At 50.1% G+C, this 25,162-nt stretch overlaps 1 protein-coding gene across 1 annotated transcript in view; it reads right to left on the minus strand.

Moving 5' to 3' along the window:
* Window positions 1-2,032: 2,032 nt before the first annotated feature.
* Window positions 2,033-25,162, minus strand: part of PDILT (protein disulfide isomerase like, testis expressed) — a 28,946-nt gene continuing 5,816 nt past the window's right edge. Inside the window, exons 2-11 of the mRNA XM_036460230.1 lie at window positions 24,428-24,634; window positions 22,120-22,253; window positions 21,119-21,256; window positions 18,146-18,256; window positions 17,947-18,072; window positions 8,348-8,545; window positions 4,830-4,950; window positions 4,406-4,584; window positions 3,204-3,293; window positions 2,033-2,311 (exon numbers count right to left, since the gene is read on the minus strand). Coding sequence (XP_036316123.1) covers window positions 2,033-2,311; window positions 3,204-3,293; window positions 4,406-4,584; window positions 4,830-4,950; window positions 8,348-8,545; window positions 17,947-18,072; window positions 18,146-18,256; window positions 21,119-21,256; window positions 22,120-22,253; window positions 24,428-24,634 — 1,583 coding nt within the window. The remainder of the gene's footprint in view (window positions 2,312-3,203; window positions 3,294-4,405; window positions 4,585-4,829; window positions 4,951-8,347; window positions 8,546-17,946; window positions 18,073-18,145; window positions 18,257-21,118; window positions 21,257-22,119; window positions 22,254-24,427; window positions 24,635-25,162) is intronic.

Raw genomic sequence — 25,162 nt, forward strand, 5'->3', positions numbered from 1 at the left:
GAGGCTAGACCGTGTGGCAGCAGGGTGGCCAGCGTGCCTCCGGGCAGTGGCTGTCACAGCATTGCTGTTGAAGGAGGCAGATAAGCAGACTCTGGGCCAGGAGCTAGCCCTGACAACATCCCAGACACTGGCCATCAACCCTGCCAGCCTGCTTCCAGATGATGATCCAGAGGAACCCATTCAGGACTGCATAGAGGTAACAATTGCAGTACTGATGCAGAGACAGCGGTAGTCAACCTGGACCACACCATTTGGGCACAGTTCCTGAACTTTTGGCCTTAATCCAGGCCCTTTGATGGGGACACTGTGCCATCCACAGGGAAAGAGGGTTACCAACTGCAGCCGGAAAGGAGGAATTGGCTGAACACAAACAATCAAAGGACCAGATGGTTGGTAGACCCTCCAGATGACAGACTGTTGGTCCCAGAGGCTCTATGTCAGACGTTAGTTGCCCAGTTACACCAGGTTACCCACTTAGGTGTCACTAAGACTTCTGAACTTCTGTGAGGCAGATACTACCAAGCTTAGATAAGGTAACTAAAAGCTTAGTAGCTAGAAGTACTGCACAGGTAAATGCTAAGCAAAATAAGGGGGTCCCTCTGGGAATTTGTGTCCCAGGGAACTTCCCCAGGAGAGCATTGGTAGGTGGATTTCAGAGATTAAGCCACCAGAATTAAGGTCTAGTTTTTGTAGACACTTCAGATTAGGTTGAAGTATACCCCACTAGGACAGAAAGTGCCTCAATAGTAGTCAAGAGGTTACTACAGGAGATTATACCTAGATTCGGGTTGCCAATAGTCATAGGATCAGATAACAGCCCAACCTTTGTAGCCAAGGTATCTCAAAGTATAGCTCAAGCCTTAGGACAGGCATGAGCAGGACTCTGAAAAGGAGTTTAACTAAATGTGTCCTAGAACCGGTGAAAATTGGACCAATCCCCTGCCCTTCGCCCTCTTAAGGGCCAGGTGTATCCCGTACTGGGACGGGTTCCCCTCTTTTGGGGATCATGTATGGTAAACATCTCTCCATCCTTCCCAGGGTCAGGGAGAAACTGAAAGCTGGAATTCATAACCATTCCCTTGCTCAAGTTTGGTAGTTCCAGATGCACTGCCAGTGCCCACCACAGATCCTGTAGCCTGGGAACTCAGTGTGGGTAAAGAAATTCACTGCCCAAGGACTCAAAGGGACACTACACTGTTATTGAGCATGCCCACGGCTGTTGAAGTAGATGGCACCCAGACCTGACTGCATGACTCCCAGCTCCTGCACCAGAAAAATGGCCTGGATCCTGGCAACTAGTGGCCTCCCCTGTGAGATCCCCAGCCTGGGTTCCATACAGGCCAGGAGGAGACTTGATACTGACTTCAGTGAGGACAGTACTGATGGGAACTGTGGTACTGGAGGTCTTGGAAACTGTAAGAACATTTTTACTAGCCAGTGAGAAAGTCCAGAGCTAAGTAAGGCTAGATAACAGAACAGTAAATGCCCTTAAAAGAAGTGAGCTGAGTCAATTATTTGACTCATGCACATAAGACAAGGGGGGAATGAGAGGGCAGGGCGGGGCAGGACTCACTCCTGACTCCATTTTGTACTGTGGGGCAGGGCAGAGCTCTGATCCATTTTGTGTAACTGGACCCTAGCCCTCACTCAACCAATCAGGGTCAGCCAAAGCAGTGGCATCACCACTCCTATAAAACCCCTTGATCTGTTGAAGCTGGGGCTCTTCCGCCACACCGCTGTCAGTGTAAGTGGGACAGAGCCCATGCTAGGCTTTCTGCTATTGTATCAGACTCGGCTCCCTGGTGGTCCTTGGGGATCACAAAATCTGGGTGTAACGCTGCCTCGGGGGTGCTCTGAGGCCTCCCACAGCCCGGGTCCAGGCCAAGGACTTCCGCAGGCAGGCAGCACCGGCACCGCAGTGACCAGAGCGGAAACCAGCGCTTTATTTGCTGTCTCCCCCGACCCCCCGACAGGCAGGTGCAGTGGTTGGCAGAGCCCCCAGGGCAGAATGCCCCCCCTGCCCTGGAAGAAGCTACAGTTCCTCCTTCACTCCAGGCTTCTTCTCCAGTCTGGGTGGCTCCTCTGGCTTTGCTTCCAGCTCCTCCTCCTCTTCCACCTCCTCCTTGTCATCATCGTCGTCGTCGTCGTCCTCCTCCTCCTCCTGCTCCTGCTCCTCTTCCTCCCCCTCCACCTCTGCAGTTTCCTTCTGCCCTGCGGGCTCTTCCAGCTTGGTCCCACTCTCCAGCTCAGGAAACTCTTCCTCGGTGAATGCCTCCTCTTCTGTGGCCTCATTTTGCTCAGCGGACATTAGCTATTGGAGGAAGGGAAGGGTGAGGGAGGAGGGGATAAAGAAATAAAGAGGCAGATCGCAGGTGGTGGTTGTGATGGTAAGGAAAAACCCCATTTTCCTGGAGAACCTAGTGGGCCTGAAGCCCATTGTGGCTGCGGGAGGGGCTTGTCTGGGAGAGGGGCTTGTCTGGGGGAGGGGCTTGGTTAGGAAAGGGGCTTTGTTGGGGAGTGGCTTGTCTGGGGGAGTGGCTTGTCTGAGGGAGGAGCTTGGCTGGGGGAGTGCCCACGTGTGGCTTTGTGGGCAGGAGCCATCCTTCCTCCAGGTTCAGTCCCTGGGATGTGGCTGCCCCTTGCTGAGCTCTGGGATGGAGCCTGTTGCCAGAACATGTGCTGTGGCTGTTAAGAATCAGGGCTTGCTCAGCAGACGGTATGGGGGAAGTGGCTGCTGGAGGGGAGGTCAGCATGGAAGAAAGAGGTGGAGACAGACCAGGTGAGTGACCGCCGGGTGGGGCTCTGCCAGGTGTGGGGGACAACCCTCTGTGGTTTAAGCCAAAGAGCAGTCTCTGGCTTAGAGCCTAACCAGAGCGTCCGGCACCTTCCGGAGGATCCTTACCAGTGTGAGTGATGTCATCCTAGCTCTGATGATATCAGGAGAAGGATGTCATCAGAGCCAGGATCCCACTGCGACACCTGGTCACCTGTAGGACAGGGGGCTTGGGCGCAGCCTGGAGCCTGTGCAACCTCAGAGCCTCTGTGGCCCGCCCCTCCGCCCCCCCCACCCCAGGTCTCTAAGTCTGCCATCAGCTCCTCGGCTACCTGCCTGCCTGTTTACCCTCTAGCCCAGGAGCATACGTTTCCCCAGCCCATTGAGCTCTTGTTCTGGGAGAGGTAAGAATCCAGTGCTGTTCACCTACCTCATCTCCCTCCTCAGTTCTGGCCTGGATCTGGCTGTCCAGGAAGTCAGAGAAGCCCTGCAGGGTGTGTTCCCCCTTGTACAGCACTGCCTGGGGAGAAGGCGGACAGTCAGGCAACCTTGCCTGCAGGAGACGGGATGGCCGCATGGAGGAACGGGTGGAATTCCCAACTGCTGCATGCCATGGGCCACCAGGGCTCCAAGTAACAACAAAACCCTCAGCGGCGGGCTGGGCCACCTGCCGGGACCCCAGGCTCCTCTCGGCGCCGTGGTCTGGCTGCGCTCTGACTCCCTTCCCTGCTGCAGCGTGGCTGGCTGCAGGCTGCGGGCTGCTGGCTGCGGGCAGACTGAGTGATCAGCTCCGCTTTGGCTATTACCGTTATTTTCATGGGAGGAGGAAGAGCTCCCAGTTCACAAAACCTCCCGCATGCGCTGCTCAGCATCGCACTTCCTCCTCTGCACCTTCAGTGGGAGTGGCTGCTCCCTGCCTGCCCGCTGGCTAAACAATGCCAGCCTCTGGGTCTGGAGAGAGCAGCCTGGACCCAGCTCACCCCACCTCCCCAGCTCCTGCTGCCCTGGGGCACCCTTCGTGGCTGCGGCCACCCTTATGCTTCCCACCCTTGCTTCCGGCTCCTCATCTGACCCTCACTCTTTCTCAAGACCGTGTCTGCTTCACCTCTCCCAGCCTCCTCTGTCTGGGACCAGCCGCTGCACCCCAACCCCCAGCCTCCGCACCCCCGGCCTCTGTACCCCATGGCGGCGGAGGTGGGCCCACCCTGACCTCCCCCATGCTCAGTCACTCTCCTGGGCACGGGCACCTGGCTGTCATCCTCTGATTGACACCTGCCCTGGGCCCAGCAGCATGGAGAGTGCATTCCTTCCACAGGGATGCCATCCGCTGACTAACATCGAGTATCCAAGGCGGGACTGTTCTCACCACACATTCTCCTCCCAGCAGCCGCACCCCAGCATTCACCTGGCAATCCCCCCGAGTCTGGGTGCCACATCCAAACCCCCATGTCCCCTTGGCCACGGGGCCTGGGCCAGAGCTAAGCGCAGGCTTAGGCTGGCAGTGACAGTGAGTGGGGCTCAGTGGGAGACACTCTGAGCAGAAGGGCATGCCATGCCCAGAGCCGAGCGTGAGAATAGGAAGAACCGCATCATGAGTGACACATGGGTCCCAGGCGGAGACCAGGGCCTCACCTGCTGCGAGTGGGCGGGGAAGAGCCGGAGGAAGGGGTGCCGGTCCAGGGGCGCCAGCGAGATGTCGTTGGCCGTGACGTCGATCATGGCGATGGTGACGGTGGAGTGGTTGCGGTACCTCACGCCCAGCTCCTCCCACGCCGGGAGCAGCCCTCTGCTCTGGCGGCACCACGGCGCATCTGCAAGGCAAGGCCGCGCTGAGCCACAGCGACCGCCCCAAGTTCCCGGGGCCTAGCAAGGCTCTGGACCCTGAAACCGCGCCCCTCTATTTCAATAGCACATAGGCCATTACCCCCGCAGGCACTCTCCGGTGTCTGAGACCGCCCTGGATGGCGCTGAGGCGGACTGGGAGGTTTGGGTGCCCAAGCAGTGAGGAAGGACACTGGAAAGGTGTGTCTGGGCCCCCACCCCACAGAGCACTTACAGAACAGCACGAACACGTCCCGCTCCCAGTCCAAGACCACGGCGTCGAAGGTCTTCCCGACCAGCCGCTTCACCGGCCCCTGGTCCCAGTGTGGCGGGACCTCTTCGCTGGGCTCATGTTTCTAGGAAGCACCTTGAGAAGTCAGAAGTCTCCAGAGAAGGTAGGCAATCCCTCTCCCCCACCCCCTGCCCCCCACTCCCGGCCCTGCCTGCACACCAGGGAACATGTGCTCTGGTTCTTACAAGACCTGGGAAAGCACGTGTTTTTACTTTAAAATTTTACTCTTTTAAAGTAACATTCATATAACAGAATTTCTGATTGAACTGTTTTAATCAGTTTATTTTAAATGCCTAAATATAATGTTGTGCAACCACCACCATTAATTCCAAAGCATCTCCGATTGTCCATCGTGAGTTTGGTGTCAGGCTGGGCTGTCCCGGCAAATGGGGGTCAGAGGCGAGGAGGTGGCAGGCTCCAAATGGTTCAAGAATCAATTTGTTCAGCACCAAATCCTTTTCCCATTAGGAATAGTGTAACTCATCCTTCCCAGACCCCAATTGGCTCCATTTTAACCTTCCTCACACACAGCGCATGTCTACTGTGCTGTTTGATCTGTGAACAAGCACTTCCCACTTTACTTGCACCGAACGCCCCTCCCAGCCTCTCAGTCACATTCTGACCGCTGCGGTGTCTCAGTCAGCAAGTGGCATCTCCGCTCGCTCACAGACCGCTGCCTCCAACACGCTGCAGGGCTTCCTGCTCTCCCTCTGTCCAAATCAACCTCCTCAGCGGCCTGGCCATGCTGCTCCCGCACCCTGAGCCACATCAGCGCTCTGGATGCCTCTATGTTTTAAAATTGTGCCAATGCCGCAGACCCTGTAGCCCAGGAACTCAATGTGGGTAAAGAAATTCACTGCCCGAGGACTCAAAAGGACGCTGCACTGTTATTCTGAGCACACCCACTGCTGTTGAAATAGATGGCACCCAGACCTGACTACATCACCCAGCTCCTGCAGGGCCTGGATCCTGGCAACTACAGGCCAGGAAGAGAACTGATGCCTGCAGGAGGGGAACTGGACTTCAGTGAGGACAATACTGATGGGAACTGTGATACTAAGGGTCTTGGTAACTGTATTTGTTGTTTATGCTGAAAGGAAGTAGGCTGAGTCAATGATTTGACTAGGCACATTAGACAAGGGGGGAATGAGAGGGCAGGGCAGGGCGAAGATGAGCTCCCTAGCCCTCCAATCGGGGTTAGCCGAGGCAGTGACATCACCACCGACCGGAGTAAAACCCCTGGACTGGGTGAAATTCGCCCTCTCTTCTGCCATGCTGCTGGCGTGAGTGGGAGGAGCCCATGCTAGCATGGAAAAGGCTCTTTTGTTTATTGCATTGGACTCGGCTCCCTGGTGGTCCTTGGGGATCACGAAGTCTGGGCGTAACATATGGCAGGCAATTGATCAATATTTCTCTCACAGATTGATGTTTCTCTATCTCCCTTCTTCTCTCTAAAAATCAACAGAAAATACATCCTTGTGTGAGGATTAAATAATAATAATAGTAAAAAATAAATAAATAAGATAAATAAATAAGATAAATAAATAAAATTGTGCCAATGGTTGAAGTTTGGTTCAACAACAGAGACATTTTCCCTGTGAACAATTTGGAATAGTTCGAGATGGGAGACTCGAGAAACAAGGTTTAACTATACATGATTCTTAGAAACCTTAGCTGAGAGCTAGCTTCATGTCCTCAATATCTTGAGTTTGTTCCCCCCACAAAATATTAGCTGTCCCCCATTAGATGAGAGTCAAAGCCAAGATTTATACGACCCGTTCTTCACACCCGGCCTGCCAGCTCCCGAGCCAGCCTCAGGCCTGCGCGTTGCTGCTCTCTGGTTTTCCCTCAGAACCGGCTGGGGCCGCACCCTGACTCTCCCCGGCCTGCACCACACGCTCTCGCACTTGGTGCTATTCCTTGTCCCTATCAGCGTGACTCCTCAGGCTTCTTTTTCTGAGATTTGATCAATGTGTCTCTGCCACACAGGACAGGGTGTCACGGGCATTTCTACCTTCACCACTGAGCGCCCACTGCTGGGCAGATAGGACCTCAGTGGGTAGCCTGTGAGTGAGGGAAGGAAAGAACAGCGGGCTCTGGCTTCTCTTTGGAGGAAGTGGTGAGAGTCGGGGTGGAGGGAGGTCTGCAATGAAGAGCGAAAGCCCCGAGGGTGGAAGGGGTGCTCAGAGAGCAGCAGCAGCTGGGGCCCGGAGCAGATCAGCCACAGCCATGGGGCCTGAGGACCTGGGAAGGGGAGGGCATCCTGAAGGCAGGAGGAGGAGCAGACGTGACGGCGGAGGCACAGAGGACATCAACCAGGACTATGCGCCTAAGAAAAGAGCTGTCACATGAGGGCCGCAGGGAAGGGTGGTGTGGGGACAGACAAGGCCATGGACAGAAGCCGCAGAGCGAAGGCCACCGTGCACGCTGCTGTGCCTGGAAAGTGGCTCCGGAATTCGCTCAAAGAATCCGCCAACGCTCTCAAGAGTGTTCCCGCTGAGAAAATAAACTGTGGCCCCCTGTTCTGCAGGCAGTGGGGCGGGCGCTAAGGGGCAGCAGGCACTAAGGGGCAGAGGGGAGCAGGCGCTAAGGGGGGCGGCAGGGAGCGAGGCTGCAGCAAGGGCTGCACATCCTCAGGCAGCCTCTTAACCTGTCTTTCTACAAAATGGCCTCCTTCCGAGCCTTGAGGCTGAACCCTGGTACTGACTACAGTCCAGCCCCTCCCATCGCCAAGCAGCCCTCCCCTGAGGCCAATGTGGGGAAGCCCGGGACCAACCGGCGGGTGTCTGGAAGGACCGGGCCTCTGAGGGGGCCTTGCTGAAGGCAGCAGCCCCTGCCTTGACTTTTCCAAACAAGCCGGAGCTCTGGGGTGTTTTGCTGGAATCTCTGTTTAGTCTTAAAGACCTGACCTTGACCCTGCATGTGCTTTCCCTGCTGAAAGCTTCTTTTTCTGAGATTTGATCAATGTGTCTCTGCCACACAGGACAGGGTGTCACGGGCATTTCTACCTTCACCACTGAGCACCCAGAGATGAATCTGAGTTCACCTGTCGTTACAGTAAAAGCCAATGAGGCAAGCGAACAGGATTGCTCTTATGACCAAAGTAAGAGTCCCCAGCCCCTCTTACACAGAGACCTGTGTGGAGCGACCTGTCCGTCTGTCGCTCAGGGGCTGCTGTGAGCCTGGCAGGCAAGGACACCTCTTACACCAGAATCTGAATGAGGTGCCATCCATGGGGAGCCAGCATTTCAGTGGGTCACCTTGCAAAGGAAACACCGTCACTTTAAGTGTAAAGCACTAACAGTGGAACTGGAGGTCAGGACAGTGACAATTGGACAGATCAGAGGTAGGACGCAGGTATTTCCCACATTGAAGCCTGAGACACCTTTCTTCTCCAGCAGAATTAGATTTTAAAAAGTGACTTTGAGGTTCTGGATAAACCTCTGTGAGAGCGAACTCACCTTGGCGTTTCTGGTCAGGTAGCTGCGCCCGAATGTCTTGAGGTTTTCGGAGGTGATGCTCTCGAAAGGCATTTTGTACCTCGCGTCAGAGCTTAGGTTCAGGATTTGGACGGATGGGATATTGACCGCTGTGACCCGGAAGTATTCAAAGATACGTCCATTTCTGGGTTCATCTGCATCCACCAGGATGAAGAGGATCTGCCAGATGGGAAGGATGTGAGACAGGAGAGGGTTAGGGAAGGGGTCCTGGAGAGGAACAGATAGTGACGGGCGGGACCACTTCAGCTGCCGGATTGTCCACCAGACTGCAGACTGCTACAGGTTAGGGGGGAGAGGGGACACCGGGCCGGCTTTGACACTGTGAAACTGACACCGTGCTGTCGGAAGCCGAAAAAGAATTAGTGACTACATCTTAAAAGACACCTCCATCTTAGACACTGAGTTTCTGACCAGAACTCATGTGACAAGCTGCGGTGTGGCAGTTAACTAGAAACAATCTAAATGCCTAGCAGCATATCTGGCCATCGAGCAAGGCACACCTGTTGTGATAACTCGCCCCGCCCCGGAGAATCTCTGCTGTATCCGCCCCTGCAGACACATCCTGCTGATACACAACCCTCCCCGCCCTGGAATGTCTCCGCAACTTCCCCCTACAGCCTGTGTACATATATTGCGGCTGCAACAAATAAAATTTGAGGCTTGATCAGAACCCTGTCTTGCCTCCATTTCTCCGCGTCTCCTGTCCTCCCTCATTCCCTTCCAGGTGTCTCCTCGCTCCCACGTTGCTGTCCCACTGGCCGGGACACCGCGCAGGGCACAGGGGCAGGTGGCCACTTAGGAAAAGCGCAGGGGACAAAAGCTGAGGAAGGTCCGGTTAGAACGTGAGGTGAACTAAAAAAGAAGCTGCGAGCATTTATCAACCCGCAGACGGAGACTCGCTGGACGAGGCTCGAACCATTTGAGAGAGAGAGGGGATTTCCCCATTTACGGCCCCTCCCCAGGGGGTTTATATGTGCTTGTAATAAACTCCCACGCTTTTGCTTAAAATCCTTCCGTCTGAGAATGTATTCTTTAGACTTCGTGAGACAAGAACCTGCGATTAGCTTGTCCCAGCTTGCCATCCGGGGTATTAGACCCCAACCACACCTGTCCGAAGCAACATGTTTCCAGATCTTGGCTGCTGTAAATAACCCTGCAATGAACACAGGGTGCATACATTCTTTCAAATTAGTGTTTTGGTTCTTTAGATAAATTCCCAGGAGTGGAATCGCTGGGCCATAGGCAGTTCGCTTTTCCATGTTTTGAGGAAACTCCATACTGCTTCCCACAGTGGCTGCACCAGTCAACACTCCCACAACTGTGCAAGGGAGTGTCATGAAGGGGTATTGGAGGTCATGGAGGGGGGAAGGAACTGAGTCCCTCACAGAGGGAGAGAAGTGGGGGGCAGCAGAGGGAAGGCACAATGCAGGGTCCATGGCGCCGGAGGTCTCCTGAGGCCCCTTCCACCGGGCAGGGCAGCCGGCACCTGGGCACTGCCTGCACCCCATCCACACGCATAGGCCATCCTGAGCCTCATCCTGGGCCCTGAGCAAACAGTACGTCCCCTCTATGCCTCAGCTTCCTCGTCTGTGCCACAGAGACTCAGAGCTTGCTCCTCTAGGGCTGCAGTGAGAACTAGCCGGGACGATGTGTGTGACCGCTGTGCTCAGTGACTGGGAGGGAGAAAATGCTCAACATGTCAATGCGTCAGCACTCTAAATCCTGTCATGGCCAGGATATCCGTGACGTCACTCATTCAGTCAACAACATCCGTGGAACTCCTGTCCTGGGGAAGCAAACTGGCAAACCAGAGCAATCACCTCACATCCGCCACAGCCATGGGAAGGCCAGGAAAGCGTTCCGGCAGCGTGGCTGTGCCCGGAACCTCAGGGGACTGATGGGCAGAATGGAGCCCGAACCACTAAACAGGTTTGCAGCTTGACACTTCACTCCGTGTTCTTTTAGAGTTACAAAGTTTTTCATTGTTTTGTTTAAATTGCAGTCGCTTTCTTAAAAAAAAAAAAAAAATGCCTCTTGTAAAAATAGAGAGAAAAGGGAAGCAAGTCGGGCCCTGGTCCAGGTGGGGAAACCGCAGCAGGACAAGCATGGTGTTCGGAAAACAGACTGGTTTCTAACGGTGAGGACGGCCACAGCAATAATGAGCGCCTCTCATTGCGCATCTGCCCATTGCTTTACATGAAGCACCTCTAACTCTCACCACCAAGCTCCCTGTGCACCAGAGGTGACAGGCGGGGGAGCTTAAGGAACTCACTAAACAAAACCTGCTGGTAACAGGAGGAGAATTTAACCTCAGTGTGTGCAATGCCTGAGCCTGGAAATGTAATCACTTGCCAGACACTATGCTGCTTCGAGCTGCCGGCTTCCGAGGGACACTCCCAGAGAAACCACGGAGCCATCAGTCCGCACAGCACACTGAGCGCAGGTGAGAGAAGGAGCACAGGTGAGATAAGGAGCGCAGGTGAGAGAAGGTTGGCAGGTTTGGAAGAGGCACGGGGAGGCTCAGACATGGGAAGCAGTCCTGAGAGGGAACTTAGAGCACTGCAGGCCACCTCCAGAAGCAGGAAATGTCAAGTAAGCAGTCTAACTCTGCACCTAAAAGAACAGAGAAAGAACTACAGGACAGGCCATGCATAAGAAGGAAGGAAATAAAGACAGAGAAGAAATAAATGATAAGACAGACTAAAAGTAAACAATACAAAAAAATCAGTGAGACCAAGAGCTTGTTCTTTCAAAGTCAAATAAGATTGGTTGACCTTTCAACAGACTCATCAAAAAACAAAGAGAACCCAAAAAAGTAAAATCAGAAATGAAAGGGGTGACGTGCACTTTTGAGGGAATGCCGACTGGTGCAGCCACTGTGGGAAGCAGTATGGAGTTTCCTCAAAACATGGAAAAGCGAACTGCCTATGGCCCAGCGATTCCACTCCTGGAAATTTATCTAAAGAAACTGGAAACACTAATTTGAAAGAATGTATGCACCCTGTGTTCATTGCAGGGTTATTTACAGCAGCCAAGATCTGAAAACAGCCCAGTGCCCACCAGGAGGTGAGCAGGTATAATAGAACAGCTGTGAGACCTTCACATGGCGGAACACTCCTCGCTGTGGGACCTTCACACAGTGGAACACTCCTCGCTGTGGGACAATCACATAGCGGAACACTCCTCTCTGTGTAAGAGGAAGTCTCACCCTTTGCGACAGCATGGATGCACCCGGAGAGCATATGCAAGTGAAAAAGCAACAGAGAAAGACAAGCACCACATGACCTCACTCATATTGGAATCTATGAACAAACTGAGCTAACAAACAAAACAGAGACAGATTCATAGAGAGCAGGCAGACAGCCCTGGTGGAGTGTGTGTGTGTGTGTGTGTGTGTGTGTGTGTGTGTGTCTGTGTGTGTTGGAGGGGGTGGGGTGGAGAGGGGTGAAGAGGGATTGAGTAAATATAGAAAGAGAGAGAGAACTCATGGACAGGGACAGTAGTGTGGTGATTGCAGAGGTGGGGTGGGTGGAGGTGGAATAGGGCATAAAGGAGATAAAGGCGATGAAAAAAAAATACAATGAAAAAACAAATTATTTTTAAGAAAAGAAAGAGCAAAGAAACAACTGACATTATATAAATACAAAAGACTGTAAAAAAAATATATTGCAAACAACTATATGCCAACAAATGGGACAACCAGGGTCAAATGAACAAATTCGTACAAACATACAATCTTCCAAAATTCAATCAAGAATATCAGAAAACTTGAATAGACCAATAACAACTAATGATATTTAAGCAGCAAGAAAAAAAACACAAACAAACAAACAGACATCCTGGACCAGTCTGCTTCACAGATGAATTTAACCAAACATTCAAAGACGAACTAATACCTATCCTCCTCAAACAATTCCAAAGAAATTAGAGAAGGGTCCTGGCCAACATGTCTCAGTAGTCAGAAAGTCAGGCCCAAAGGGTCTCAGGTTCCATTCCCAGTCAAAGGCATTTAGCTGGGTGTGAGTTCAAGGGCATGCATGTGGGAGGCAACCAATCGATGTCTTTCTCTCACATCAATGTTCTCTCTCTCCTCTCCCTCTCTTAAAAATCAATGAAAAAATAGTTTTGCGTGAGGATTAACTAGCAAATGAAGGAAGGAAGGAAGGAAGGAAGGAAGGAAGGAAGGAAGGAAGGAAGGAAGGAAAAAAGGAAGGAAGAAAGAAAGGAAGGAAGATGACTTCCATGCTATATTTACAAGGCCAGCATTATCCTAATTCCAAGACCAAATAAAAACACTATAGAGAAAGAAAATTACAGGCCAATATCCCTGATGAACACAGATGCTAAAATCCTCAACAAAATATTAGAAAACAGGATCCAGAAAAATATTAAAAGATCATACATGCCCTGGTTGTTTTGGCTCAGTGGATAGAGCGTCAGCCTGCAGACTGAAGGGTCCCAGGTTCAATTCCAGCCAAGGGCACATGCCTGGATTGTGGGCTCGATCCCCAGTAGGGGGTGTGCAGAAGGCAGCCGATCAATGATTCTCTCTCATCATTGATGTTGTTTCTAGCTCTCTATCCCTCTCCCTTCCTCTCTGAAATCAATAAAGAAATGTTTAAAAAAAAAAAAAAAAAGATCATACAACATGATCAAGTGGGACTTATTCTAGGGATGCAAAGCTATTATAATGTCCTCAAATCAATAAATGTGATACATCACATAAACAACATGAAAGATGAAAATCACATGATCATATCAATAGATGCAGAAAAAGCATTCAATAAATACAGCACCCATTTATGATTAAAGACTTTCACCAAATTGAGAATAAAGAGACCATATTTCAACATAAAGACCATATATGAAAGACTACAGCCAACATCATAGTCAAGGGGCAAAAATGAAAAGTATTTCCCTTAAGATCAGGAACAAAACAACGATGTCTGCTTTCACCACTGTTATTCAGCACAGTACTGGAAGTGCTAGCCACAGCAATCAGACAAGAAGAAGAAATAAAAGGCATCCAAATTAGAAAGGAAAAAGTAAAACTCTCAATTGTTAGGTCGAAGCCCGGACATAGACTGGCCCCACAGGAGGGGAAGTCCAGAGCCGATGCATGCAGCCAGAAGGTAGATGGTGATGCAGGTAATTGGCGCCTACCTGAATCCTGATCCAAGGAGGAAATTCCACATGGCTCATGCCCTCTGCCCTCCCCTGACTAAACCACTGTATAAAAGAAGTACTGATACTCCCTTTTGGCGTGAACTTCCTGGCCCATCCTCAGACCAGCGAATTTCTTCCGGGAGCACAAGATTAAAACCTCCCTCTTTAAACCGGCCGGACTCTCAGTCTTTTGTTTCCTGCGTCTCGAATTTCTCATAACTGTTCACAGATGATATGATTTTATACATAGAAAACCCTAGAGACTCCACCAAAAAACTACCAGATCTAATAAATGAATTTGGCAAAGTATCAGGATACAAAATCAATATCCCAAAATCAATTGCATTTCTATACACCAATAATGAACTATCAGAAAGAGAAACTAAGAAAATAATCCCATTTATGATTGCAACAAAAAATATTAAGGTAACTAGGAATAAATTTAATCAAGTATGTAAATAACCTGGTCTTGGGAAAGTATAGAACATTGAAGAAATAAACTGAGGAATACACAAATAAGTGGAATCATATACCATGTTTATGGATTGGAATCATTAACATTATTAAAATGTCCATACTACTCAAAGCAATCTATAGAATCAACACAAACCTTATTAAAATACCAATGGCATATTTCACAGATCTAGAACAAATATTCCAAAAATTTATAAGGAACCAAAAAAGATCCCAAATAGCTACAACAACCTTGAGATAGAAGAACAAAGTTGGAGAAATCACAATACCAGATATCAAATTATACTGAAAACCACCGTAATCAAAACAGCCAGGACTGGCACAAGAACAGGCATATATATAATCAACCCATGCCTCTATAGTCAATTAATATTACATAAAGGGGTCAAGTGCATACAATGGAGTAAAGACAGTCTGTTCAATAAATGGTGTTGGGAAAATTGGACAAATACATGAAAAAAAAAGAAAGGAAGGAAGGAAGGAAGGAAGGAAGGAAGGAAGGAAGGAAGGAAGGGAGGAAGGAAGGAAGGAAGGAAGGAAGGAAGGAAGGAAGGAAGGAAGGAAGGAAGAAAGAAAGAAAGAAAGAAAGAAAGAAAGAAAGAAAGAAAGAAAGAAAGGAATTAGTCCACCAACTTATGCCACACACAAGAATGAACTGGAAAAGGAGAAAATCCTGGAAGACATAGTCAGTAAAATCTCAAACATCTCTCATAGAAATGTTTTTGTTGATATATCTCCTCTGCTGAGGGGAGCAAAGAAAAAAATGAACAAATGGAACTACATCAAACTAAAAAACTTCTTCACAGCAAAAGAAACCATCAACACAGTGAAAAGAGAATCCACTGTAGGGTAGAACATGTTCACCAATGACATATCTGATAAAGGGTTAATATCAAAAAAATATAAAAACTTACCCAATTCAACACTAGGAAGACAAACAATACCATTAAAAATGGGCAAAATAGACACTTCTCCAAAGAGGATATATAGATGGCCAATAAACATGAATAAAATGCTCAGTGTCACTAATCACAGAGAGATGAAAACTAAAAGATGAAAATTGAGGTAACAATGATATATCACCTCACACCTGCCAGACGGCCACCATCAATAAATCAAACCATGCTGGCTAGGATGTGGAGAAAAGGGAACCCTAATGCACTGTTGGTGGGAATTCAGACTGGTATAGAAACAGTACAGTTTCCTCAAAAAATTAAAAATGGAACTGCCATTGGATTGGTGATCCAACATCTGGGACTATATCCTAAAAATCCTGAAACACTAATCAGAACTAATGTATTTACCCCTATGTTCATAGCAGCATTATTTACAATAGCTAAGATCTGGAAACAGCCCAGTGTCGATTGGTAGATGAACTGATCAAACAATTGTGATACATTTACACAAGGACATATTACACAGTTTTAGAGAGGAAGGAACCCTCAACTTTTGTGACAGTGTGGATGGACCTGGAGTTTTTAACGCTAAGCGAAATAAGACCACAAATAGCTACAACTATTCGGGGTCAGAGAAAGACAAATACCATATGATCTCACATATATGTGGAATCTAACATAATAAACTGATGAACAAAAGAGAACCAGAGGCATGGACACATAGAACAAACTGACAGATGTCAGAGAGGAGGGGAGGGAGAGAGGGAGGGGTGAGACAGGATGAAGGAATAGCCAAAGAACATATATGCACACCCCAGTGACACAGACAGCAATGTGGCTATAGTCAGAGGGAGAGGGGGGTGAAATTGGGGGGAAAGAGCAACAGGGAGTAAAAAGGGGGGACATTGTAATGTCAACAATAAGAAAAAGAAGATTAAAAATTAAATAGCAAAGAATTCATAGGACTGAAATGTAAATCAGTAAACTGGTATATAAATTAATATGCAACTTATTCCTGGCTTCATTTATAACCAGCAAGGCAAGTAAATGGCATCTGGGTCTTCATGTCTGGGATCATCATCCAGGAGCCCCAAGAAAGAATGGTGCCATAGAACCAAGATGGTGATATAGGTAGACACCAGTATTCACACAACACAGAACAACCATTCAAAACTGCCTGAAAACTGCCTGAATGGAAATCCTACAACTAGAGAAGTAAAGCATAAACTACGCTGAGACTGGTAGGAGGAAAGAGGCACAGAGTGAGCTGGTCCAAAACCCACTTGTGGCACTTTTTTAATCGCGAGGGATATCTCCAAAGCCTCCTGTGAGGAGCAAGGGGTCCCAACACCACACCAGCCCCCCAGCTCAGGGTTCCAGTGTTGGAAAGAGAAGACCCTGTAACCTCAGGCTGTAAAAACCAGTGGGAATTGTGACCGAGTAACATGGAGGCTGCTGGAGTCCCAGGTATTAAAGGGCCAGCACATGAACTGACAAGGTCCTGTCTCCTCTGACCTCCAGGGCCAGGTGGCAGCTTTGGGGGAATCCAGGGACATACAAGGAGGAACTGGATGGTCTTCCATTAGGGCAGGAACTTGGGGCGGCTTTCTCCCAGAGAGGGGTGCTCACAGAGGTCATTATTCCTGTGCTGATACCTCCCCCATTGCAGAGCTGACTGGCACCATATCTGAATCTCCATCAGCATGATCTACACTGTTCACTCCACCCTGGTGATTCCCTGAGATCCTGCCCCATCCAACTTGCAGCCCCATCCAAGTGGTTTGCAGCTGCTTTTCCATATGAATGGCCTGTCCGGGCTCAGGCTTCAGATTTTGCTTAAATCTCTTAAAGAAGTAGCAGCTGGTGTCAGTGTGCTCCATAACTATCAATAAGAGGCCCAAGACCTGGCACTAGCACCAGCCTGCCTTGCTTTACAGCTGTGACTCATCTGGACATTCTTTGGCCCAATATAAGTAGCAGCCATCTGCAGATCTCTCTGTAGCTCCTGCCCAGTGGCCCCAGGTAGTGGCTGACTTTGCCCAGGAGGACCCAAAGCCAATGCATCCAGTGAACTTCAGACCACACCAGATTACAACTCTACACAGCCACAGGGATACACTTAAGACCCACTGAAGCAAGTCCTGCCCCATAGGAGTGTCTCCTGCATAGCAGCTCTTCACTGTAGTTGTAGCTGATCCACACAGCCAATTGGCCTGGACACCAACAGCAATCAAGGCTCAAGTACAAGACTGTACACCCAGCCAAGCTAGAGTGCCCAGCTCAGGTGACTGGGGAGGCTGAGCCACTGGGCCCTGCAGAACACCTACTACACAAGGCCACTCTGCCAATTCCAGAAGACAGAGCAGAAGAAGGAAATGGGGAAGGAGAAGAAGAAACGGATAAAAAATATGACAAGAAAATGGCAATAAATGCATATCTATCAAACATTGAATCTAAAAATCAAAATAAATGAAATGATCTAATGAATAAAATAAAACTAATGAATAAAATAGAATTAGCCTTAGCTGGTTTGGCTCAATGGGTAGAGCATAGGCCTGCAGACTGAAGGGGATCCTGGGTTTGATTCTGGCCAACGGCACATGCCCGGGTTGTGGGCTCAACTCCCAGTTGGGGCCTTGTAGGAGGCAGCCAATCAATGATTCTCTCTCATTATTGATGTCATCTCTGAAATCAATAAAACTACATTTTTGGGAGGAAATAGGAGATTCATCTCTGAAATCAATAAAACTACATTTTTGGGAGGAAATAGAATTAGATGCATGCAAACATGGAACAGATTGACAAATCTTAGAGGGAAGGGGTGGAGGAGGGACAGGAAGTGATTAGCCAAAGATTGGATGGGCACCTGTCTACCTGTGGATAGACAACGGGTGGAGGAGGCCTGGGTGGGGGGGGGAGCCAGGTGGAGGGGGCAATGGAGGAAGAGGAGCATCTGTAATACTCTCAACAACAAAGGTGTTTTTTTTTTTATTAAAACAAAAGAGAAGAAGGTGCTGCACAGACCTTGTAGTGGAACTCCTCCAAGGCCAGCTGGTAATGCTTCATTATCGCACCGAAGGACTTGCAGCTTTTGGAGGCAAAAAGCAGCATGTGGTTCCGGATGTGCAGTTGATAAATCAGGTCCTTACTCTGCATGACAAGGACACGGGTCATGCCCGCCCACCAAGGCCCGGCAGCCCTTCCCAGGAGCTCGCTCACTAACCTCGGCGCTGTACTCAATGACGAAGCCGGAGAGGTGCTGTTGGATGAGCTGGTTGAGGACAAGCTTGTTGGTGCTGTCGTTGATGAGCTCCTGGCGGCTCTCGATTCTCCCCTGGGACAAAAGGAAACACTGGCAGCAGCAGCTCCCATGATACAGGCTCTCAATAAACATAAACAGCACACTTTCCGCTGGGACTAAAGGAAGCCCCTGATGACAAAGCAATCCAATGATCCAGGCACGGCAGCAGGAAGGCAGCCGGGCAATTGGCCGCAGACCATGGGTGTGTGGTGGCATGGAAACCTTCGATCCACAAAGGCAAGGAGTGCAGTGGACGGCACCCCCGCTGCCCTGCTCGGAAATCCAGCAGTCAGTGCCATGCTGAATGGCCCTCCCACGGCTCCTGACCAATGACTGAGTGTGTCAGGAATACAAGGCAAACCCCTTTCTGAGACATGCAGGCGCTCTGCTAAGGGGCTTTGATAACTTCTAAGAACTCCCCTGTGGCCAGGGACTCTTCTTCCCTCCCTCCCTCCCTCCCTCCCTCCCTCCCTCCCTTTCTTCCTCCCTCCCTTTCTTCCTCCCTCTCTTCCTTCCTTCCTTCCTTCCTTCCTTCCTTCCTTCCTTCCTTCCTTCCTTCCTTCCTTCTCCTTCCTTCCTTCCTTCTTTCTTCTTTCTTCCTTCGGTCAGGCCTCCATGAGGTATTAAGGGTCTCAGTGCCTAATCTACCCATGTTTAATCTACATGTTTAATCCTGCTTGATGACTTATTCTCAGAAGGACCTTGGTCAGCAGAGGGAACACTGTAATTCTCTGTAGCCCAAGATCGAAGTCTAGGTGTGGGGAAGAAGAATCAGTCATCTCCTAATTTCTCTCCTTTTTTTTTTTTTTATCTCCTCGTCTCTTCACCAATCCTACCCTCTAGTCCATACCTGTTCTCTGCACTTGTGAAAAAATTCCCAATGGTCTTCTAATCTCTCCCCTCACTGTCCTCCAGTCCAGCCCACACTTCAGCCACAGTGAGTTGTTAGGATGCAAATCTGATTGTGTCATTCTCTTGCTTAAACACTTCATAGGCCCTGTTGTCCTCTAGATAAAGTCCAGTCTTTTCTGGCCCTAAACCTATTCTAATGATGCTAACTAGACTCATTGAGGTCTCCTGTGTACCAGCCACCACTCTGAGCACGTCAGATGCCCTGACTCACTCAGTCCTCAGAACTCCTCCTGATCTGCACATGGTGGTCCTCCTGCTTCGCCGCTGAGGAAACTGAGGCCAGAGCAGTGAGGAGGCTTGCCCGAGGTCTCTAAGCTGGTAGGAGAAATCCCGGGTCCAGCACAGGCATCTGGCTCTAGGGCCATGGCCTTAACCATTGGATAGGCCAGATCTCTCCCCAAGGCACTCTCCAAGCTGGCTACTTGGCTTTGGTTTTGCCATGGGGTTTTTCTGCAGACATTTTACACTTTTATGTGGTCCGAATATAGCAGTGTTTATTTTCCTTGTTTTGGAGTTTCTGTCGTGCTTTATAAAGAACTTTACCACAAAGCAAATGCCCCTGTGCTATCTCCTAACCCTTCCACCATCTCATTGTTATATATTTTAATCATGGATTAATCTGAAATAACTTTGGTGAAAAGAGTGATTCATGAATTTAGCTTTAGTGTTTTAGTCATTGAACAACATCCATTTCCCTATTAACCTGAGATACCAGATAGTAAATCACCATATGTATTTGGGACTATTTCTGGACTCTGTGTTGTCCCATTCAAGATACACAAACCAAGTTATTTTAATCTCTGAATTAACACTTTTCAGTGATTTCCATGGGCTCATAGTCTTCTCTAAAGATCAGTCAGCTCTGGGTATGACTACCTACCTTAGGCAAGTAACCCAACCTCTCTGAGCCACACCTATGAGTAGCTTGGTTATTGTAAGGATTTGACTTGGTGGGGGGAGGGAGTAGGCATGTTCAAGGAACCGGACCACAGTGGAACTTTGTGTGAAAACAGAAATGCTCTGTGACTCTAGCTGCCCAACGAAGTAGCCACTGTCCACGTGAAGCTAGTTGGATTGAGGAACTAACATCTTAATGAAAATAGTCACAAATGGTCAGCAGCCGCCATACTGGATAGCTCAGATCTAGACCCCAGAGGGGAAGGAGGAAGGTGTAATAGAGACTAGTCTGTGGAAGGCCTTGTGGGTCTCTTTAAGGACTTGAGTCTTTTCCCTATAATAATAGGATTAATAAAGGGAAGTCATTAATGGGCTAATAGATGTGAATTTTCGAAAGGCTGCTCATCAGAGAACAAAAGAGACTGTGGTAGATCAGTTGGATGGATGTTGCATTGGGCTGTGGAAAATAATGGTCACTCCATCTGGAAGAAAGCAGTAGAAAAAAATGGATAGATGCAAGGGATCTTTGGATTTAAAATCAGTAGGGTTGGAGTGATGACTTGCTTATGTGGGATGGAGAAGAGGGAGGTGTAGAATGATGCCTGGCTGACTGGCTTTGCTCAGATGGGTAATGGGAGAGAGGGTTGTACCATTGGAGAGAGAAAAACCCCTGGAAAAGGACTCAGCTGGGAGATTAAGACTTGGCATGTTGAGACATCTGGTGATGGATGCAAAGGTCTGGAGAAAAGACACAACTGACTGGAGTATGGAGGCTTGTAAGCCACTGGATAACTGAATAGTAACTGCTGATAGAGGTGGGTGAGGGTGGGTGGACCAGAAGGAAACACAAGGCAGAAAGTGGGACTTAATAACACATCCTTGTTGAAGAAAGGAGAATGAGCTTATAGGAAGAGGGCTACAAAAGCCAGAAAAAGTCAGAAAACTGATTTTGCAAAAGCCAACTTGTCAGTGGCATTTAGCTCATAAGGGGCAGAATCAGAATTGGTACCCAAAACCCATACATACATGCACAGTCCCCTGTTTTGGACTAGAGACCCCTCAATAGCAATGGGCTCAAAGGCCTACCTTTCTGAACACTAGGACACTGTCAAGGGTGACGTGAAAACGCCCAATGGCATTGCTAATCGACATCACTCCAAACGTCAGCTCTGGGAAATCTTTGATCACATCATAGAACAACTCTGCTACTTCTTCTTCTAAATCCTGTTTGGGGAAGGATGATGGTAAGGTGTTGGTAGAAATGCAAGATGCTGGTTCACGTAAGGTCAAGGTGGAAGTGGTGAACAATTTGTCTCCTTACCTTTCCAACTTTTGAGGTTTTGCTGAGTCACCTCAATCCCATTTTATGGAGGTATCATGCCCAGAATACTGTTATGGCCATGACTAAGGCCAGAATAGGCAAATTCATAGAGATGATGGAGAGAGCTGATAGCATAGACCTTCCCCACATATTAGAGGGCTTGGGGCTTTGTAACATGTATTCCTGAATTGCTTTCAGAAGGGGCAATTGATTGGCCACATGTAGCATCAAATATAACTTTGGTATCAAGATATGGCTGTAGCTTCAGCTTCATTTTTTAGTTTAAAAATTTAGGGCCAAAAACACTGTCAAAAAGTGGGACAGGTGAGAGAGTAACTTTTCCCAGGGGTAGACTCAGTGCCAGGATTTTGACTTCACTGACAAGGGGAGGAGTCATCCAGGTTACAGGAAATGAGGTAAGATGTAAAGAAACCCGTTCTCCAAATGGGGAAACAATTTGAAAATTGTTTATTCGATGCTATTCTAAATAAACCCCAAATGGTCAGTTATACTATCAAACCAGCTTAGTCTCCTTTCTCCACCCCTGTCCACCTCCCTCATCAGCTTTGCCTACCCGTTCAGCTTTCTTTTTTTCTCTCTTCATCTTAACCCTGCAGTTCCCCCAGAAAGCAGTTCATTGGAAAATGAAGAATAGAAATTAACCCAAGGAATTAACCTCTCCTATCCTCCAGCCCCGCACGCCCCACTCCCCAGGCACGGGACTCCTCTCCCACTGAAAAGCTATCCCACCTCTTGAACTCAGTACCTGGAAGAAGCCAATGATCACCAAGGGCCTGGCTTTCACAAACTCTGCCACCTGGTGGATGTCAGTGAACAGAAACACTTTCTCGCTAATTTGTCTTCTCAGCCAAACGACCAAAGCAGCAGACTCAACCACTCCTGGAGAGAGACAGACACGTGGGCCCCACGGTTCCCCGGGAACTGTGTAGCAAGCCTGCTCTTCCCAAGTTGAACGTGTCTGACTCCGACTGGGTGCCCAACAAGTCACTTAAGGTGAGTTTGGTGAAGAATCTTATCAGCCGGATCTAGGGAACTTGACCTTGGGCCACCCTCTATGGCAGTGGCTCTCAACCTTCCTAATGCCATGACCCTTTAACACAGCTCCTCATGTGGTGGTGACCCCAACCATAAAACTATTTCCTTGCTACTTCATACCTGTAATTTTGCTGCTGTTATGAATCGTAATGTAAATATCTGTGTTTTCTGATGGTCTTGGGCCCTACAGCAGTGGTTCTCAGCCTGCGGTCTCAACCTAAGACCATCAGAAAACACAGATATTTACATTACGATTCATAACAGCAGCAAAATTACAGTTATGAAGTAGCAAGAAAATAGTTTTATGGTTGGGGTCACCACCACATGAGGAGCTGGATTAAAGGGCTGCGGCATTAGGAAGGCTGAGAACCACTGCTCTATAGGATCCGTGAACTCCTTTTGCCCCTCTGACCCCATGGGACTGAGGTAGCTCTGAACTTGGCAGTAGCTCCTCCCACTGGGCAGGTGTGTCCTGGCGCTCGGGTCTGAGGAGAGGACACAGTGCCGCCCGGGGGATGCTGGCTGGTGGCCCCCTGTGCGTGCATTCCTCGCAGGTACCGAAGGCACCTGTGTCCGCTCCCTCAAAAACAGCCAAAGCCCAGTCCCGCCCCAGCCTTGAGGAGCTGGACCTGTGGTCCGGGGCTCTGCCCCAACCAGACTAAGCCCACCTGCCTCCCTCAGAGTTTCACGAAAGTCATGTTGTCACCCTTATCAGCTCAGGGAGCCTGCCAGTCAGCAGAAGTGGCGCCCACTCTGTCCTGCTGAGGACATGAGACACCAAAAGGCCGGGCCAGTTCTCATGGGCAGTGAGCAGCATACCGTCTGGGCCCTCACCCTCCCTCCGCACCCACGCCGTTTCCCCTGGTGGGGACTCTGAGGAAGAGGGGGTGGGAAAGCCCCCGGCCCACCTCCTGGACAACCCTGCAACTCTGCCCACTCAAACCCTAAACCTGCCCCTTAGGAACCTAAGCCTCCCAGGCCCTGCCGTGGGGCCAGGAAAGCAGTGATTTGAGAAGAGGAACCCTCCTGCCACTCACTCAGAGCAGCACAGCAGGAGCAGGCCAGCCAGCCTCAGCTCCATCTGGCCAACTGATTTCATAAGAACAGTTTTATCCGCACTCCGCACACCCACCTGCTTACACAGGGCTGCTGGTCCGTTGCATCCACAGACTTAAGCAGCTGTGACAGGGATCACCTGGCCCAAAGGCTTAAAATACTGACTATCCAGGCTCCTCCCACCTGCCCCCTGGGCCTGCGGGGCACAGCCTCAGGTAACACCTTTAGAGCTGTGACCCGCATGAGCCACACTGAGCACACAATTCCCCGAGCATTTCCACATCCAGAGGGGGAGCCAGCCACTGACTCGGTCAGTGGCTGACATGGGTGATGACAGAAGAGTCAGAGCCAGCCTGTCCCCAGCCTGTCTGGTTCCATCACCTCTCAGCTCCCTCTGGCAGCCAGTGCTTCCTTGGCCTGGGACCAGGTTTAAACTAAAATGGTTCCAGAGAGAAGATTGGGGGCGGGGTCCGGTGGAGTTAAGAATTCACTCTGTGACCTCTGGTGATTTATAAATCATGCACCTCACTATCCCAGCTCATGTGCTTTTCTAGAACCTGCCAGCTGGCATGCAAACTGTAGAGAATGTAGCTACAAGCTCACTGAACCTGTCTTTTCCTCCACACACATGCTCTGCGTGTCAGCTGGTGGAGTCCTGGAGCAGAATTTGGTCAGCGGAAGGAGAAGAGAAGTGATTTGCCACCGGCAGACCAGGGCCATGACCACCTCCAGCAGCCCCCCTGCGGCCTGCCCATTACTGGGGGACACGGAGGAGACAGAGGAGCCACCGCTGGGAGGGGGCTGGTCTGTGAACGGCGGTGAGGAGCGAGCCCCCTCTCCACTCTAGCTGCTAACTGGGTTTCTCGGGAGCAGTAACTAGTCTGTGACTCTGTTAAGCCCCCGGGATGCTGGTGTGTGTGTGTCCACCGCTGCCGCTGCCTCGACGACTGGAGCACCGTTACCTTTGCAGCTGATGGGCGCCAGCCTGTTGCCTTCAAAAAACAGCTTCAACTCCGGGGGCTTCTGAACACCAAACTCCCGGCGCAGCTCCTTCTCCACTGTGACATCCACTTTGCCAAAGCCGAGCCCGTTCTTGCCCTTGCCCATGATCTCCACAGCTCTGCCCAGCTCCGCGGCGAGGTTCCTGGACCGCTTGGAGGACGGGTCGTCTGAAAGAGCGGGCGAGGGGGGCCCGCTGAGCGCTGGGCTGCCTCCCCGGGGAGAGTCATCTGGTGTGCCCTGCCTGTCTCACCCTCTGCTGGTGCCAGGTCAGCTTCAGAGATGGCCCACGTGGGCCCTGCCAGGGCCAGTTTGGAAGACACGGATCAGGTGTTGGGGGAGGGGCTTTCGGTCTCCCTGGAAACGATGCAGCTTTGGGTGATTTACTCTGCGAACTCATCTTCCTCACAGGAAAGTGGGAAACAGTGGCTGCCTCGTGGGTTTGTCACACCAACGGGTTCACTGAACAGTCAGTTAGAAGTGCCTAAGAGCTTTACATGGGTTACGCCACTAATCCTCCCAGGGCCCTATGGGTACATCTTCTTATCTCAATGTGCAGAGGAGGAAACTGATGGCAACAAAATGACCCATTTGCCCAGGGCCACGTGGCAGCATGGAGCCAGGATCAGCACCCACACGGAGGCTCTCTAACCCCCACCAGCCTGCCAAACCCTCAGCACATGCTGTTACTGTGCGTT

This window comes from Pipistrellus kuhlii, unplaced genomic scaffold (assembly GCF_014108245.1).
Source record: "Pipistrellus kuhlii isolate mPipKuh1 unplaced genomic scaffold, mPipKuh1.p scaffold_m20_p_31, whole genome shotgun sequence".
Lineage (NCBI taxonomy): Eukaryota > Metazoa > Chordata > Mammalia > Chiroptera > Vespertilionidae > Pipistrellus > Pipistrellus kuhlii.